Here is a 19721-nt window from a genome sequence, read left to right on the forward strand (position 1 = left end):
TCTGTACAGCATTAAAACGAAGTTTGGAGCGAAGCGACTTTGGATCTATGATCACCACACATACATATATAATTAATTAATAATCTTTATAAAAAAAAACATCATTAAAAACATTACATAAAAATGGAGTGGTTATGTGATCAAAATGGAGCGGAGGTGGTTACATAGAGAAAGCCTCCATACATAAAGGCGGAGAGGCTCAGGCCTTGTCATAAATTAGGAGCATCCTGTAGCAGTCCGTGCACCTTAACAGAAATCTATGAAGGCTCTGGGCTGGTGCAGATTTCTGGCTTCATTTGTGCCAGAAAATTGGTGTAAATGAAGATAAACTTGTCGCGGCTGCTGGCCATGTCCCTTTTCTGAAAAGTGGCGAGGGAGGTGTAAAACCTGGGAGATGAGACAAGTTTTTAAAAAGTTGCAGTTAAAAAGTCACAAACACAGTTTGCAACTTTTTAACGTCACTTTTTGGGTGCATGGGAGATGATAAATCTCCGCTAATGTCCGTAGTGACCACTCCATTTTTATGTAATGTTTTTATAGTATTTTTCTTTTTTTTTTTTTTTTAAATAAAGACTATATTTTAATGGTATATATGTGTTGATTTTCCTATATATTTTTGGTAGTGCTTTTTTTTGTGACGTTTCTATCCTATTGCCGTCAATGTTGTAAATTAGTAATAACTTGCAGTATTATGCTATATCCTCTATATGCTATATGTAAGTTCCATGATATTTAATCAAACCAACATATTCTGCAGGATCTTTTGGCACTCAAGCACATGTTAAAATAAAGCACTTTTCCCAGGAAAATAATTTTTTTGTTAAGTTTTATTAAAAAGTTAAACAAAAATTAAATAAAAAAATCTCTCCGTACACTGTAGATCACTAACATGGTTTGCAATTCCTTGCGAAGAAAACAGTAAAATTCTTATAATAATAAAAACCAATCTATTCACATTTATTTATAATATAGATAGCTTTACAGCTCTGTGTGGCACGTCAATGCCTCCGGAAAGGGGTTACAAAATAATACCACGTGACACCAGTCACATAGATTTCTTCATAGCTTCTTCAGGTTTTTATTACAAGAGGGATCTTCATTTCTTATCAGCCAGCTGATTTTCCAGGGTTTCAAGTCTTGCCGTCAGCTGAGATAGTAAATATTGTTAAGGGAAGTTATTAGGAGAACGGACTATTAGTTGGGTGTTATGCTCTGTTCACATCTGCCTCGGTGCCATTGTTGAAGATTTTGTCCTATTTGATGGCTCTGCATGCCCTAATATTTTTCCTGCCAAAACTAGACACCACAGGCAGGGTTGGACTGGCCCACCAGAGTACCAGAGGAACCTTCGGTGGCCCTAGGCTCTGATACCATAGTGGTCCCCAAAGGTCCAGGAGAAAAAAAAACATTTGGAGCCAGTCACTTGCCACTATAGACTATTCTGATTCAAAACTTTTGAGACTTTATTGAGGGTATAGGGGTTGGGCATCGAGAATAATTTTCCTCTGGTGCACCCTAGCAACCCCAGTCCAACACTGACCACAGGAACCTAATGGACATTCACTATTAGTCAATAGGTGCTGGTGTCCATCATGTAATGAATTCAGCAGAGCTTTGTGGCTTCCATTAAAAAAGGAAAGGAGAAAAGCGATGTGAAGTCATACCAGTTAAAGGAGTTTTCTGATATTAATGACCTGTCCTCGGGATAGGTCAATCAATATCAAATCAGCGAGGGTCCATCTGACACTCGGACCCCTGCCAAACAGCTGTTTGAGGAGGCTGTGGCTACCTCCTTGCAGCTTAGGCTACTTTCACACTGGCGTTTTGGCTTTCCGTTTGTGAGATCCGTTCAGGGTTCTCACAAGCGGTCCAAAACGGATCAGTTTGCATTCTAATGCATTCTGAATGGAAAAGGATCCGCTCAGAATGCATCAGTTTGCCTCCGATCAGTCTCCATTCCGCTGTGGAGGCGGACACCAAAACGCTGCTTGCAACGTTTTGGTGTCCGTCTGATGAAACTGAGCCAAACGGATCCGTTCTGACACACAATGTAAGTTTTCACTGACACAATCTGGCACAATAGAAAACGGATCAGTCCTCCATTGACTTTCAATGGTGTTCAAGACAGATCCGTCTTGGCTATGTTAAAGATAATACAAACGTTCTGAATGGATGCAGACGTTTGTATTATCTGAACGGATCCGTCTGTGCAGATCCATGACGGATCCGCACCAAACACAAGTGTGAAAGTAGCCTTACCGAGCACAGCTCCGTCCATTGGATAGCAGCTGTGCTTGATATTGCAGCTCAGCCCCATTCACTTGAATGGGACTGAGCTGTGTCTAGGCCATGTGACCAATGAAAGGGACGTCACTGGCCTAGGAAGAGGCTGTGGTGGTTATTGGAGTTTCGTAGCCTTTTTAACTAATTGGCGGGGGTGCTAGGTGATCTGATATTGATGACCTATCCTGAATTTTCTGTGCCTCTATTCTTTTCAACAGAGACAACAAATGGTACTTTTTAATAATCCCAGGGCCGTCTTTAATATTGATTGGACCCTGGGCAAGAATTTACTTGTGCCCCCTGCATCCCACCTTCCCACACCCTAGCATGCAATCATGCCCTCCACCATAACACACACACAAAAAACTCCACACACCTCGTAGAGTAGTAAACTTTAATAATGATGAGTGGCCTCTAGAGGTGTTCCTTGGCAGTAATGTACTGGCTTTTTTTCTGAAAAGGCAGTGTTTACATTAAAAAGCTTGCAGAGCCATGCTATAGACACCAGAACTACTAAGTTTAACTGTTGTGGTTCTGGTGACTATAGTGTCCCTTAATATAGAGCAAAAAAAAAGAATCAGCACAAAAGTATCAAATAAAATGGCTGTATCATTATTCAAAAAAAAATTTTTTTATTTTTTTATTTTACAATGTGCAGATAGTACTGTACTACTAACCCCTCCATCCACCCCTACATACAGGGTAATACAGCGCCCCATACCTCTTACATCCAATGACGTCTCTTTGATGTAGATGTTCTCTTTCCTCATCGTCTCCTTTCAGACCTTCAGACCAGACCACCATTTTTCAGCCATTTCTTGTCTCTGCAGTTTGACAAACAAAATCTTAGTTTACTACTTTTCCATCATTCTCCCATCTTCTGGACAAATCATCCTACCACCCCCAATACTGTGCCGCTGTGCTCCCCAATACTATACTGCAGAAACAGATAAACCCCCTGATAATACTAGTACCATACAGGTAGTGCCCTTCAATAATTATTGGCACACAGTGCCCTAAAATAACTGCGCCCAGCAAATAGTGCCCCTGACACTAATAGTGTAAACATAACGTCCCCCAAAAATAATTGTGGTAAGCTGATACTGTGCCAAGGTGCCCCCACAGTAATAGTACTCCCAAAAGTCCCACCAATAGGAATACTTCTCTGCTAGAGCACACATGGTAGTAATAGTGCTCCTACAGTGCCCCCAACATGTCCCCACTGTGCCCCAGAAGTAATAATGCTCCCATAGTGCCCATACTAGTAATCATGTTCCCCATAGACCCCCAGTAGTAATAAAGCCCTTCATAATGCCCCCCATTAGTAATAATTCTCCTTATTATGTGCCAGTGCAAAAAATACCCCCTTTTAATGCCCCCAGTTGAGCTAATGTCCCCATAGTGCCCCCATAATGTGCCAGTATAAAATACCCCTATATAGTGCCCCCAGTAAATGCCCCCATAGTGCAACCCTCCTCCCTTCTTCCTAGTGACCCCCATAATGTACCAGTATAAAATGCCCCATATATAGTGCCCCAGTAGATGCCCTCAGTGTCCCTCATAATTTGCAAGTATAAAATACCCCCTCTTAGTGCCCCCATAGATTAGCCCATAGTACGTCTCTCTCCCCTTCCCCATAGTACCCACCATAATGTGCCCCAGTATAAAATGCCCCTATACAGAGCGCCCCATATAAAATACCCCTTCTTTGTGGCCTCAGTAGAAGCCCCCATAGTGCCCCAATAATGTGAAAGTACAAAGGGCCCCCATAGTGCCACCCAATAATGTTCCAGTAAAAAGTGCCACCAATAATGTGCCAGTAAGAAGTGCCCCCATAGATGCCCCCCAATAATGTGTCAGTAAGATGTACCCCCATAGATGCCCCCAAAAATGTGCCAGTAACAAGTGCCCCCATGGATGACCCCCAATCATGTGTCAGTAACAAGTACCCCATAGATGCCCCCAATCATGTGCCAGTAACAAGTGCCCCCATAGATGCCCCCAATCATGTGCCAGTATCAAGTACCCCCATAGATGCCCCCAATCATGTACCAGTAACAAGTACCCCATAGATGCCCCCAATCATGTGCCAGTAACAAGTGCCCCCATAGATGCCCCCAATCATGTGCCAGTATCAAGTACCCCCATAGATGCCCCGAATCATGTGCCAGAAACAAATACCCCCCATAGATGCCCCCCAATCATGTGCCAATAACAAGTGCCCCCATAGAGACCCCCCCAGTCATGTGCCAGTAACAAGTGCCCCCATAGATGCCCCCCAATCATGTGCCAGTAACAAGTGCCCCCATAGATGATCCCCAATCATGTGCCAGTAACAAGTGCCCCCATAGATGCCCCCCATCATGTGCTAGTAACAAGTGGCCCCATAGATGCCCCCCAATCATGTGCCAGTAACAGGTGCCCCCATAGATGCCCCCCAATCATGTGCCAGTAACAAGTTCCCCCATAGATGCCCCCCAATCATGTGCCAGTAACAAGTGCCCCCATAGATGCCCCCCAATCATGTGCCAGTAACAGTTGCCCCCATAGATGCCCCCCAATCATGTGCCAGTAACAGGTGCCCCCATAGATGTCCCCCAATCATGTACCAGTAAGTAGTACCATATAAAAAAAAAAAATACTTATACTTACCTCCATCAGGCTGGCAGCAATGCGATGCAGGCCTCTTTCGGCCTGTGTCCCGCGCTGTATGGCTCAGGCAGCGCGATGACCACAGTGCCTAGTGCCTGCAGCCTATCAGAGGAATGGGGAAGGGAGACACCTCTCCCACCCCTGCCCCACCGCAGCACATCTATCTGTATCGCTGTCCTGAGAACGGCGATACAGATGACTATGGAGATGAGCGCTTCCACAATGGAAGCGCTCATCTCCCTGTGCCCTGCTGTCGCCCCCCACTTGTCACCAGGGTCGCGCCGCCTGGGGCCATCGCCTCATTTTGCCTAATTAGTGGTGCGGCCCTGCTAGCGCTCCCTGGAATTTTGCGCCCGGGGAAACTCCTGTCCCCGGCTCCCCCCACGCTGCGCCACTGGCCAGCGGGGCTCAAGATGCAGCTGCCTTGGGCCCCCCAGGAGCGACTGGGGCCGGGGCAGCTGCCCCTTTTGCCCCATGTCAAAGACGGCCCTGAATAATTCCATCCAGTTTAGTTTCCCATATTTCTACCTTGACTTATACATATTGTGAATAATACTATACCAGGACATGCAAAGGATATGTTTTTCTGCCAGGTTTCCTAGCGTTGTGAGGGTGTTTGTCTGGAAACTGATCAGGTGCTCGCAGTCACAGGGATTCTTAAACTCTGTCTCTCCTTTTATCTCTTCTGCAAATACAAATGATTATTTTTTTACTATAAATCCTTATTCGGAAAATAAATTGCATCCAGATAATTGTTTCTCAGCTACTAAAGAGAACGCTGTGTTTTTTTTACAGGGAACCCTATGACAAATGTTCCTGTATAATTTGATCTTGTCTTGTAGGCCACATTACAACTAAGTGGATGCTCTTCAGGTGAACACTGAGTCCACAGGGAAGGCGAGAGCAGGTAGGATGGGAGTGATTGTGGCGAGGATGGGAGTAGTAGTATTCACCATAGCAGTCCTTACCCTGGTGCTCCCCGAGTTGCGCAGTGATGGCATGGCTGCAATCCTTTTTACCTTGGACCACATCCTGGGCTTTGGGGATTCCTGCCTAGTGGTGGCTAGGGTGCCCTTGGTGTTAGATGGATGATCATTAGGGTGAAAAGCAACTTTGGGGGCTGGTGCATAATGGAGGCTATGACCAGGCCCATTTGATTAGAAAAAATTGTCTGTCTTTTATTGACTAGATGATAGGAGTCAGTATAAATACATGCAGCAGGCCCAGTCTTGAAGCTTTTCAGAGTAGGCTTTTCCCAAAGGCTGTATATAAATGGTGGCAATGGCAGTGGTAGTGCTCCCTGAGTCTCTTCCTATATACACTTTGCATATTCCTAAATAGCCACAGGCATGCAAACCCTTAATAAACTTTCTGTAGTTCCCAATTGCAGGGTGCAGTCCTAGATCAGATGGCCAATCTGTCTCAGAAGTGTGGCAGGTGCCATAAGCAATAAATCGAGATCATAGACAGCAAAGTCTATTGCCATAAACTTGTGTTTACTGTCTCAGTCTAGCACAGCCTTATATTGGCCCTCAACCTTCTGTAAATATTCAGTTCATTCTTCCCTCAGGGAATAATTCTTAGTAAAGTTGCTTTCTGGCATTCTGCTACCCAGATGACACTAATGGTTCAATGAAACATGTCAGGGGAGCTTTGTCTATGAGTTTTAAACCTAATCTTAACCTTTTGCTTTAGAATGTAATGACCTGAGGTAGGTTAACCGATAAATAGCTAGTGGTGCAAATCTATAGACGTACAGGCAGTGGAGTCTAGGGAAGTAAACCCCGTGAGAGAAATTCTCCAGTAGGGGAGCAATTCTCCATCTTTACACTATTAATTATAATCTGAGCCTATGGGGGTTTACTTTCACTGGGGAAAAGGAAACCACATTTCTTTGAACACATTTTCTTGAACAGAATGCAAGGGTAGGACTGAGTGCTTTAATAGGTTTATATACAGTCATTTTAGGCTACTTTCACACTTGTGTTTTTGAATGATCCAGCAGGGATTAGCAAAAACGCTTACGTTACTGATAATACAACCATCTGCATTCGTTATGAACGGATCCGGTTGTATTATCTTTAACATAGCAATGAAGGATTCATGAACACCATTGAAAGTCAATGGGGGACGGATCTGTTTTCTATAGTGTCTGAGAAAACTGATCCGTTCCCATTGACTTGCATTGTGGGTCATGACGGATCCGTTTTGTTCCGCATCCCATGCTTCCTGCGGTTTGCTCTCCAGTATCGGAATGCAATCAAATGGAACGGAATGCATTTGGGAGCATTCCGTTCTGTTCAGTTCTGTTTTGTCCCCATTGACAATGAATGTGGTCAAAACTGAAGCGTTTTACTCTGGTATTGAGATCCTATGACGGATCTCAATACCGAAGAAATGTAAATGCAAGTGTGAAAGTAGCCTAAGATGTGTTAATAACAGTTGAGTCTTACTATGGTGGATGAAGGGTTCTTAATAGGACTTTCATAGTGACAGGCTATTTGTGTTAAATAATTTCAATGCCTTGAACCCCTGATTAGAGATAAGCAAAGTTTTGAAAAATTCGATTCTGCAACTTTGCCAAAGTTAGCCAAGAAATTTCATATGTTACAAATTAATTTTTCATGAATCACTCTAAATCAGTTATACCCAGGCCCCTCTGCCTTAGGCTCCATTCACACGTCCGTGGTGTGTTGCGGACCCGCAAATTGCGGGTCCGCAACCCACCAGCCTGGCACCCCCATTGAAATGCCTATTCTTGTCCGCAAGCTGCGGACAAGAATAGGACATGCTCTATCTTTTTGCGGAGCTGCGGACCCAAAATTGGGGCCGCCCTCCGCAATTGCGTCTGCAGACAGATGTAAACGTAATGACAGATGTAAATGTAAACTCCTGGTACTGGTGCAAACCATAAATAAAAATGTCATAAATGCCCAAAAAATGCCTGTTCCACCAACAAAACAGGCAAATTCACTCCAGTTTTCTGGCACAGCTCAAATGAGATATTATCCTCTTTGTTTAAACTACCTGTTTGTTGGCTTAGTTTTTTTTCCAAAAATGCACCTAAATGTTGGCACATTGTTTGCACACGGCATCACATGTAAGCCACATCCCACTGAGCTAATCATTGGGAATTAAAGTTCATACAAATGCTCATTCCCAATAATTGCCCAGTGTAAAGATACTACTGATCACCCGATGAACACCACTTGTTCATTGGGTGAAAACTTTGTTGATGTGGACACTAAAATCATAATTTCTGGGTACCAGATTGTGCTGTGTGTAAACATTCGTTCCTGATAATTATCTGTGCATGGACTAGTATAAAGGGTGCTTTTATTGGAAGATGAAAGCTGTTGTTCATCAAGCACAGTTTACATTATAACAGCTATCAGAAGACAAACCTTCGGCAATCAGGGCACCTACCTGGGCAAATGTTAAGTTTTAAGTCTTCAGCAATTAAATTCACTGTGGTAAAATCAGCTGTGTAGAAGGAATGCTTGTTCACAGGGTCTGATGCAATTTCATTGAGTTCATCTTCAACTGCTTTCCCAACACCCACAGCGTACATAGTAATTCCTGCAGCACAGAATGTAAAAAATGAGCAAACACCTACAGGAGCTCCATCCCTGCTCCATGTGAAATTTTGCAAATCCCTGTGATCCAGTCTTGATTGATTTAGTGTGAGTGAAATCTTCTCTGCTGAGAGCCAAGGTATCCTCAGCCGACAGTGATTGTCTGTCCACTGTCTCTAACATCATGTCCTCTATCTGAAACTGAATCTTTCAAAAACCTTCTACTAACCTATCTTTCCTGGTGTTAACTGCCAGTTTAGGGATTATGTTTCAATTCCTTTACTCCACATATTGAATGACTTGCATGATCATGTCACCTACACCTCAATAACATCTCTAGAACTCACCCGTTTCTCACTGTGGAAATTAGGGCTCTGATTAATTCTTGGCTTCAGTTCTTTAACTCATTACTAATCAGTCTTCCTCTCCCCAAACTCTGCTGTATCCAGTCTATTCTGTATGCCGCAGCTGGGCTTATCTTTTTGGTCAATGGCTACACCGATGCTTTCACCCTGTGCCGATCAATGCACTGGTTACCCATTCACTCTAGAATTCAATTTAAAGCGTCTCTGTCACCAGGATGAACCCTATTAAGCCTGACATACTGGCTTGTCATGCTGATTAAAACAATAGCTTTCTTTTGTCTGTACGATAAACAGCTGCTGAGAAATATGTGTTTTATTGATATGCAAATAAGAAGTTTGAGCACCAGGAGGCGGAGCTGAATCCTTTGAATTCTGCTTTGTAACACCCCCTGTGCTCCGAACACTCCCCCTCCCCTTGATTGACAGGGTTAGACATGCTGAGGCCTGAGCTGTGTCCTAGTATCTACATATCATATACACTATGTACTATAGCTTCACCACACTTTAGCTTATGAAAGCTAATATGCATATTACTGCTTTATTCACAAGCACAATATATGATTATAAAGACAACAATAATATATGTTATCTTATAAGCATAGAAAAAACATGCATCTCTATGTGGTAACGCTATAGCTTTCTAGAAAGTGCTTGGTTTTGCATATAGAGATCCCAGGTTTGAATCCTGGGAGAAACTTACATAAGTTAATTTTTCTCTCTCATTTAACCCTTAATAAAAGGCTATACTACAATACATAATATATAATCATATAATAACAATAAAAGGCCTTACTACATTAAGAATTGTGTGTTTTTTTTTAGTTTTTGTTTTTTTTGCTTAGAAACCTGAAAACTATTATTGGTTATTTCACAGACATAACTATATGATTATAAAGAAACCAGCAATATTTATTAGCTTTTTAAACCTAAAAACTTTATTCTCAATATGATACGGATATAGACTTTTATTATGCAGAAAAAACCTGGAAGTCTCTCCCAAGATTAAACCCTGGGACCTCTACATGCAAAACCAAGCTATAGGATTACCAGACAGAGAAGTAGTTTTTTTCTATGCTTATAAGCTAACACATATTACTGGTGTATTTATAATCATATATTGTGCTCGTGAATAAAGCAGTAATATGTATATTAGCTTTCTGAGAAGATCTCTGTGTGGTGAAGCTATAGTACATAGAGTATATGATATGTAGATGCTAGCTCTGCTCTCAGTATGCTGATGTCTAGCCCCTGTAAATCAAGGGGAGAGGCGTGTGCAGAGCACATGGGGTGTTACAAAACAGTGCTCAAAGTATTCAGCCCCGCCTCCTGGTGCTCAAACCTCTCATTTGCATATGAATAACAAGTCAGATTTTTTTTCTGCAGCTGTTTAGCATACAGAGAAAAGAAAGGTATTGTTTTAATCAGCATGATGAGCTCTACCAGGCAGTATATCTGGTTTAATAGGGTTGATCCTGGTGAGATTCTTACCCACAAAGCTCTTCACAGTGTTGCACTTCCCTTTATCCCTTTCCTCATCTCTTTCTATAACCCAATCTGGGCTGTACATTATGCCAACAATTTAAGACTAACATCCTCCATTGTCTGAGTTTCCCACTCCCATGTTTCAAGACTTTTCTTGTGCTGCAGCAGTTCTCTGGAATGCGCTTTCCTGAACAATCAAGTGTCCACAGTTTAAAGCATGCCCAAAAAACACATATTTTAAGGCAGGCTTATCATATTCCTAAAGTCTGACCCAACTTGTTTACATTATTCTTGATCTGTTCATTCAGCTGTTTCTCCTGTACTCCATGCACTTCATACCTGAGATACACAGATGATGCTTTATGTTAACTACCCTATACTGTATAGCTGTGATCTATTACCTGTGGCTCTCCAACTGTTGTAAAATAACAACTCCCATCATCCCCTGAGAGCCGCAGGATGTCTTTTTGTAGTTTTGCAGCAGCTGGAGAAAAACAGTTTGGGGAATAATACTGTATATGATGGCTGGAACAAAACAAGCTCCTCTACCTTTTGTGTCACCTCTGTGGCTTCATTGATTGTAAGCTTGTGAGAGAAGGGCCCTCACTCCTATTGTTTAAATTGCTAATTGTTTGTTACTATGTAATATCTGATTTTGTTCGTACGTGTACCATCTGATTATAAAGTGATGTGGCCATCTCCACTTTGAGATGTCCATGCTGACCTGTTTTTGACAGAAGGAGTTGCATATAGGAAGCTGTACCATATATATTTCTATAAAATATATTGAGACAATGTGTTGAGTTCTCTCACCTGCTTCCTTTGCTCTTTTGGCCCATTCAGAAATGTCATCTTGGGAACGACCATCAGTGAATACCAAACCTATTTTAGGAACATTTGGCCTGGCACCTTCTTGTTGAGAGAAACTGTGTTCAACCATATGCTTCAAAGCCAGCCCGGTCATGGTGCCTTTCTCCATGTAGTCTATGTTCTTTACGGCATTACTGATATCCTTTGCAGTTTTAAACTGATTCAGGGAGAACTCAGTGCGCACACGGCTAGAGTATTGAACAAGGCCAACATGTGTGCCATGGGCAGAGACATCCAAGGAGTCTACGATCTTAATCACAAACTGCTTTACGAGCTCAAAGTTTTGGGGTCGGACACTTTTAGAGCCATCAATCACAAATACTAAATCAATGTATCCAGTGGAGCATTCTAGGAATCAGAAAAAAATATCATTATTTTAATGACAAAGTGATTTAAAATGAAAGAAATTACTTATGTCAGCAACTTTATTCAACTGTCACTTAACAACCCCAAACCTTCTAGATAGTCACTTAACCCCAAACCTCCAGGGATATTAGATATTACCCTATAACCCTCCTAGACCACCATAAATAATGAACAGAAATCACCTAGTTCACTAGAGATACTAACCCCTCTTTCACCCTATGTAATGTAGTACACAAAGGCAGTTGTCAAAGGGACTATAATTGGTTGTGGAGAGAGAAAGATCTGTCTATGGTTGTTGTGTTCAGTAATGCACTGAGAACCCTACTTTTAAGATGCCCACGTTTACCCCTGAAAAGCTAGAGGAGGACTGAGCAGGAAGTCTGAGATATACCAGTATGATACTGTTTTAGAGAGAAAATTAAATTAACAAATTCCGCTATTTGTTCTGTAAGATAATAAGAAAGGCTTTTTTGGCCTATTGAACATTCAAATATAAAATTGTTTTATGGAGACCCTTATAGATTTAAAATGAACTTATTATACATGTAAAGATTTTATTGGGGGGCAATGGTTAATCCTCTTCAGGGGCATATATAGGTCTCATTGGGCCTCATAGTAAAACTTAGTGTGGTCCCGCTGCCCCACCCAGTTTCCCAGTATGCGTCCAGGCAACGCACAGCACAATACCATAGATTTTTGATGAGTTCACTTTCTTTTAAATTAAGTGTAAGAAATTTTAATTAAAAAAATGTAATAAAAAAGTCACACCTGGTCTTCCCACTTTATCCAAATTCTATGTTGGAAAAAGTGGGATAGGTGCTTCATGAATATGGCACTCATTCTGAGCACCATATTTCTCAATATTTTTACACCAGACTATTGGTAAAAATCTATCTAACACAATCATAAATTCCATGAAATGGGATTTTCTACCAAGATGTCAGCTAAATTACTGTCTTTGGTAGATAAACAGTTAGCTATACATTTGTTCCTGCTAATGGTGTCACTTTGACTTATTCTTTCTTTGTGAGTTATATCATTACAGACAATATACACCTGGCACATAAATACTCACTATTGCAGGTTTTTCCATCTGTTTGCAATTCTTGTCCTTCTGGGCAAATGCAGTGGTATGATCCAGGTGTGCTGACGCACTTAAATTCACATCCATGGTCCACAATGTTGCACATGTCATTAGCTGTATATATTAGAAGATACAATACATATGTAATATCCATGCAGAAGTTTATATTATATTGTAAGCAAGCAATATTGCTTTTTTGACTCTTGCCTTTTCTGAGAATCAAAACCATATAATAATTATGCATGGTAGTCAATGTTGCTGTTCAATATCACCAGGCACATTACAGTATTATAGCAAGGCTCTGGTAACACTATATTTGGGATTTACAATTGTTATGTATATTTAAAAAGTACATCTAAACATATGCCACAAATGTCTATACAGTCACATGTGTCTGCTATTGTATTTTACTGACATATACGGGACATGTGTTTGCCAACAGGGCACTCTCTTGGTGTATGTTTGGTGTATAACAACCTATGGGCACTGGTGCATATTGTAAAGTGAACAGAGCCTTTTATAGTAGTTTGGGCTTCTTGTCCTTTTCATATTTCAACATAAGGTGATTTTTATGGGGGAAGAGAAGCTTTTGCCTTCAAATTCTTTATACCAGGCTAAATAATTCTCATTGCATTGGTATTGCAGTGTGTCAGTTACCATTAAGGAAAGTTGGCTAAGATGTCTACAGAAGTGGTTACTTCTCTTTCAGAATTGACTAAACAGGAAATACCAGGCTTGCAGACCATGAATGTGAAGGATGATATTCATAAACTAGAGAAATGAAAACAGAGGCTAAAACAATTATTTCACATTCTTTGCATTAGATTTTTTCCTCATTGGAGGAAACTATTCCATTCATGGACTGCTTTAACTTCTGAACCGTCTCCAGTCTGAAATTAAATACAGGACTTTAACTACCATTCCTGTACTTCTCTGCATCCGAGGGCTCTATACTCTGTCTAAACTACAAAAACCGCCAAGAGAAATTTTAACAAGCACTCATCAAAGCCATAGGGGCTCATAAGTGGAATGGCATATAAAGAAACGGTATGGGAAATTCTATCTAAACATATGATGGATAATGGTAATCCTAATATCGATTGACAGGAAGGGTGTTGTAAGAGGCAGATTTATCACTATTAAGGACATTTTATAGATTGCTATCTCAGGTCATGGTCATGGGAAATGTCATCTCCACTTGCCGTGACCTTTAATAATGTCCAATGTACCTTGTAAACTAAACACCTATTTGCTTTGATATAGTTATATTACTATGACATTGGCTTTCTGTACTTGGATTATGCAAATAAGAAACAACGTTAATATATAATTGAATAAGGATCTTAAATAAAGTGAGGATTAGGGAGGAGTCAAAGAAATATTTCTATACACAGCACAGATCACTACAAGAGTATAGAGCAGTAATTGGCAAACTTTTTACTACCAAATAACCTCTGTCTAACATTTTCTTCTCATGGGAATTTTCTCATCATGAGGAACCCGCACATCTACACAATCCATACTCTTGCTTCTGTCTTCTGAGGAACACTCTCAGTGATCAGGTTAAGGACTATAGATGGAAAACGCCTTCATTGAATTTATGGGTCAATTACAAGCTTGAATATTGTATCAAGGGACTGTTAGTCATGGAAATAAGGAAAATGGAAGAAACTGACCCATTTAAATAAAGGACTGATGGACATTGCCAGTGATATATGAGTACGGTAAACTAATCACATGTACGAAGGTGTTCATGATAAATGCTTTCAGCTATAAAAAAGTCATGACTACAACTATTTATTCACCACTTAAGTTATTGAACATAAAGCTGTTCAACTGGACCTTTAAATGAACCACTAAATCTTCTTCAATTCTAAAATGAAGAGAGACTCAATGAAGAAAATGTTCTCCTGAATCCTATAAGTCACTTGAACCTTAATTTGAATAAGATGTGAAAATATTTGCTGTCAGTCCATATGGCATAATTTTTTCTCCTGGAATAATAAAAGTGTTAGGTGAGTATGAGGCAAGTACAAATGATATTAGATACATGTTCATCATAAAATGAGTCATTTTTGTGGACTCGTGTCTTCTGTGGAAGCAGATGAATACCATGCAGTCCTTCTCTCTTAGAGACCCCCATGTTCTATGTGTCTGTGACTCCACTAGTACTATGGACTTCAACCAACTTAATTTGTCATAATGAGGATACACGCTGTAACTGGCATGAACAGAAGAAGTCATTTGGCACTTTTTGAATTAAAGTTTAGGATTTAACAGTTTTTTGCTAAAGTCTTGATAAAGATTTCTGCATAGTAGAAACGTCTCCATGTTCAGTCAATAAATATACCAAGTGATTGAAGGAAGAGTGCTGCTGTTTTATCTACTACATATCTATCCCACCAAGTTTGGTAATTATTTTTTAAGCAATTAATCAAAGACACATATGGAACCAACAAAGGTGATCCATTTGGGAACACCCATAATGTGAGGGAACTTGTCATTACACTTACACAGACATGTCTTCCCATCGCTCTGAAGAGTGTAGCCCTCATTACAGCGGCAGTAATAACCATTCAGGATACCCACACACTCATGCTGACAGCTGTGATTCCGATATGAACAGAAGTCAATCACTACAATCCAGAAGACAGATATTAATATTACACAGTTATGTGACTTGGATCCATCAAATCCAATTAAATTCTTTGTAATAATGTCTTCATAGTATCTTTGGGAATCGAAGACATTTTGGATTATTTGATGTTTCAGAAAGGAATCTTTGTGGAGAAAGGTCAGGAAAATAAGGTAGTTTTAGCTCTAGTTGGAGCAACATCAAAAAGTTTATTTCATTATTGATTTAATGACTCAAGCGCTGGTATCTAGTTCAGACAGATCTTTCATGCTGGATTGAAATAAAAGCCCCTTGTTGTCTTTATGGGATTTCTTCAGACACTTAATCAAGATCATTGTTAGTCTAGAGAAATGTTGTCTATAAAGAGTCGCTTGACTATAACGTCCCTTTTCAAATCAAAAGCACAACATAAAAGTGGATCGAGAGAAGAATCAGACGTTATTTGTGGCTAGGCACTCAGTTATGACTTGTTTAAGTGGAAGCATTTTGGTGGACACACGAAGGCTGGTTCTGCAGACAGGGTTATTTATTGACTTGCTCCTCCATGTAAGTAGCCAACTTACAAAAATTAGAGTTTACAAAAAACTCCCGTAAGGAAATATAAAATAAATCGACATCCATCTAATGTGTGTAGGGGCATCCCGACTGTCCTCAGTAGTGCCAGGCAGCATCTTGTCTCCCTCTCCCCATTGTGTCAAGCCGAATGTAAATTTTTATGAGGGGGTTAAGGGAGATAGCCAAAAGAACATTTTGCAGATAGCTCATGTATGTGTATAGCCTGCTTGAAATGTGACCTCAGATAGACTATCTACACTTGACTATGTTTGATAGTGAATGCTAAATTTACTTAAATTTGGGCAAAAAATTTCACATGCCCATCTTTTCAGAAGCATAAACTGTTTTTAATGCCACCTGTATTGATGGATGTACTATTTTATTACATATTTTAGCCAGCAATGGAATCAATCGTGATACTATCCTCTCAGATCAAGATCTATGCTACTTCATCTAAAAATTAACTCCATGGTTGTATGATGATGTCTATCAACGTAAATGTGTATGACCATGCTGTCAATGCTCTCCATGCTATGTGCCACATAGGGATTAATTTTCTAATATATATTTATATGTGTACACATTGGCACCCTGTTTCCAGGTTAAATTAATTTTAAAATAACAAACTTTGCAATACTTTACTCCAGAAGCTCACTACTTCGAAAGCACAGTTGTAGGGTAAGGGAAAATATGTAGCAACTAGTGGTAGAGTGCAAATTGTCCCATTCACTATAGGAAGTCAACTTGGAAAGAGAAGTCAATGCATGGCACAAATTTTCTTTATACACATAAAATATTTATTGGCATACTTACTTGTGCATGTCTTTTTGTCATTGTTTAGCTGGAAGCCGGTACGGCAGGCACAGGAATATGAGCCAAGGGAGCTGACACAGAGCTGTTCGCAGCCATGATTGCCTTGAGCACACAGGTCTATCACTAAGAAGAGATTATTACAAATTAAAGTCTAATGCCTTATTTAATGTGTCTGTTGGGCTCCTGACGCTCCCTAAAAGCAAATGTCAAGTACAGAGGAGTCACAATGGAAAAAGATGATACTGGGTTTTTGGATCACAATAGAACTGCAAAGGAATGTTGAAAACTCAACCCACATTGGTGGACACTAGAAAGGTATGTTCATACATGCAGGATTTAGAGTATTTTTCCACTATGTTTTTCATCATAGTTCTGCAACATTCGAATAAACATGATGGTGGGGATTTATCAAGATCGGCATGTGCTTGATAACCCCTGTGCCACTAAGTTAAGCACATCCTCTGACAGTCCCGGTGCCTACACTGAAATATATGCCAGCTTATAGCTGCGGTAGATTTTAGCCATTATTTATACCAGTAAACTGGTAAAGAAAAGCCACTTGTGCATAGATTAAACCAGTGTTTTGAAACTTGTTTATAACAGAAAACAGGTATAAGGAGATAATAAATCTCCTATGAATAAGTTCCTCATCATTTTAAAGATCTCTGCTTATTAGTAGTGTTGATCGCGAATATTTGAATCTTACATTTTAATAGCGAAAATCGCCACTTTGAGAATTCGCAAAGATGTAGAATATAGTGCTATATATTCGTATCATTCGTGTCATTGCTGTGCTCTATACTTTGCTGTGTAATTACATTAGATAGTTAGCTCATATACTGTATATAATACAGATAGTTAGTGGGAGATAGTCAGTGTAGGTTATATCCTGATATAGTGTAGCTGATAGGTTCCAGTGCAGGGTGTTAGGTAGTGTGATAGGTTCTGCGGTCCATACATACATACATACTACAGACATAGAGCTGTGATGTCACAAGTTCACAACAATACTTAGTGCACCAATCAGTAATATGTAGTCAGACCTGCTAAAATGCGAAGTTGCACGTATTGCGCAAAAATATGTGCATCATTAATTGCCGATTAGCGCAATCGCGAATATATTGGAGCACTATCTCTGTATACACTGCTCAAAAAAATAAAGGGAACACTTAAACAACACAATGTAACTCCAAGTAAATCACACTTCTGTGAAATCAAACTGTCCACTTAGGAAGCAACACTGAGTGACAATCAATTTCACATGCTGTTGTGCAAATGGGATAGACAACAGGTGGAAATTATAGGCAATTAGCAAGACACCCCCAATAAAGGAGTGGTTCTGCAGGTGGTGACCACAGAACACTTCTCAGTTCCTATGCTTCCTGGCTGATGTTTTGGTCACTTTTGAATGCTGGCGGTGCTTTCACTCTAGTGGTAGCATGAGACGGAGTCTACAACCCACACAAGTGGCTTAGGTAGTGCGGCTTATCCAGGATGGCACATCAATGCGAGCTGTGGCAAGAAGGTTTGCTGTATCTGTCAGCGTAGTGTCCAGAGCATGGAGGCGCTACCAGGAGACAGGCCAGGACATGAGGAGACGTGGAGGAGGCCGTAGGAGGGCAACAACCCAGCAGCAGGACCGCTACCTCCGCCTTTGTGCAAGGAGGAACAGGAGGAGCACTGCCAGAGCCCTTCAAAATGACCTCCAGCAGGCCACAAATGTGCATGTGTCTGCTCAAACGGTCAGAAACAGACTCCATGAGGGTGATATGAGGGCCCGACGTCCACAGGTGGGGGTTGTGCTTACAGCCCAACACCGTGCAGGACGTTTGGCATTTGCCAGAGAACACCAAGATTGGCAAATTCGCCACTGGCGCCCTGTGCTCTTCACAGATGAAAGCAGGCTCACTGAGCACATGTGACAGACGTGACAGAGTCTGTAGACGCCGTGGAGAACGTTCTGCTGCCTGCAACATCTTCCAGCATGACCGGTTTGGCATTGGGTCAGTAATGGTTTGGGGTGGCATTTCTTTGGAGGGCCGCACAGCCCTCCATGTGCTCGCCAGAGGTAGCCTGACTGCCATTAGCTACCGAGATGAGATCCTCAGACCCCTTGTGAGACCATATGCTGGTGCGGTTGGCCCTGGGTTCCTCCTAATGCAAGACAATGGTAGACCTCATGTGGCTTGAGTGTGTCAGCAGTTCCTGCAAGATGAAGGCATTGATGCTATGGACTGGCCCGCCCGTTCCCCAGACCTGAATCCAATTGAGCACATCTGGGACATCATGTCTCGCTCTATCCACCAACATCACGTTGCACCACAGACTGTCCAGGAGTTGGCAGATGCTTTAGTCCAGGTCTGGGAGGAGATCCCTCAGGAGACCGTGTGCCACCTCATCAGGAGCATGCACAGGCGTTGTAGGGAGGTCATACAGGCACGTGGAGGCCACACACACTACTGAGCCTCATTTTGACTTGTTTTAAGGACATTACATCAAAGTTGGATCAGCCTATAGTGTGTTTTTCCACTTTAATTTTGAGTGTGACTCCAAATCCAGACCTCCATGGGTTGAAAAATTTGATTTCCATTTTTTTATTTTTGTGTGATTTTGTTGTCAGCACATTCAACTATGTAAAGAACAAAGTATTTCAGAAGAATATTTAATTAACTCAGATCTAGGATGTGTTATTTTTGTGTTCCCTTTATTTTTTTGAGCAGTGTATAAAGATATTGTAATGTTCTGCCGTGCCAACCATTTTCTCCAGTCTCAGGAAACTTCTAGCAGCTTAAAAAAATTCAACAAAAGTGACCCACGCCTGTATTGCACGCGCATTACGTGAATATTACATTGCCGATTTTCGCAATCAAGAAAATAATTTATGACGAAAATTCGCCCAAATATTCGCGAAATATCGCGAATTCGAATATTGCCCCTGCCGCTCATCAGTACTTATTAGCAAATGGATCATTCTCATTTACATTAAAGGGTTTCTACCACCTCATTTTGACCTAATTAGCTCTCAGACACAAGCGATCTGC

The 19721-nt window shown here is 41.0% G+C and overlaps 1 protein-coding gene across 1 annotated transcript in view; it reads right to left on the minus strand.

The window, feature by feature from the left end:
* Window positions 1-1096: 1096 nt before the first annotated feature.
* Window positions 1097-19721, minus strand: part of MATN4 (matrilin 4) — a 31032-nt gene continuing 12407 nt past the window's right edge. The window contains exons 6-12 of the mRNA XM_040437831.1: window positions 16681-16803; window positions 15191-15313; window positions 12669-12791; window positions 11171-11575; window positions 8362-8514; window positions 5516-5620; window positions 1097-1155 (exon numbers count right to left, since the gene is read on the minus strand). Of these exons, the coding sequence (XP_040293765.1) occupies window positions 1097-1155; window positions 5516-5620; window positions 8362-8514; window positions 11171-11575; window positions 12669-12791; window positions 15191-15313; window positions 16681-16803 (1091 nt within the window). The remainder of the gene's footprint in view (window positions 1156-5515; window positions 5621-8361; window positions 8515-11170; window positions 11576-12668; window positions 12792-15190; window positions 15314-16680; window positions 16804-19721) is intronic.

The sequence above is a fragment of the Bufo bufo genome, chromosome 6 (assembly GCF_905171765.1).
Source record: "Bufo bufo chromosome 6, aBufBuf1.1, whole genome shotgun sequence".
NCBI classification, from domain to species: domain Eukaryota; kingdom Metazoa; phylum Chordata; class Amphibia; order Anura; family Bufonidae; genus Bufo; species Bufo bufo.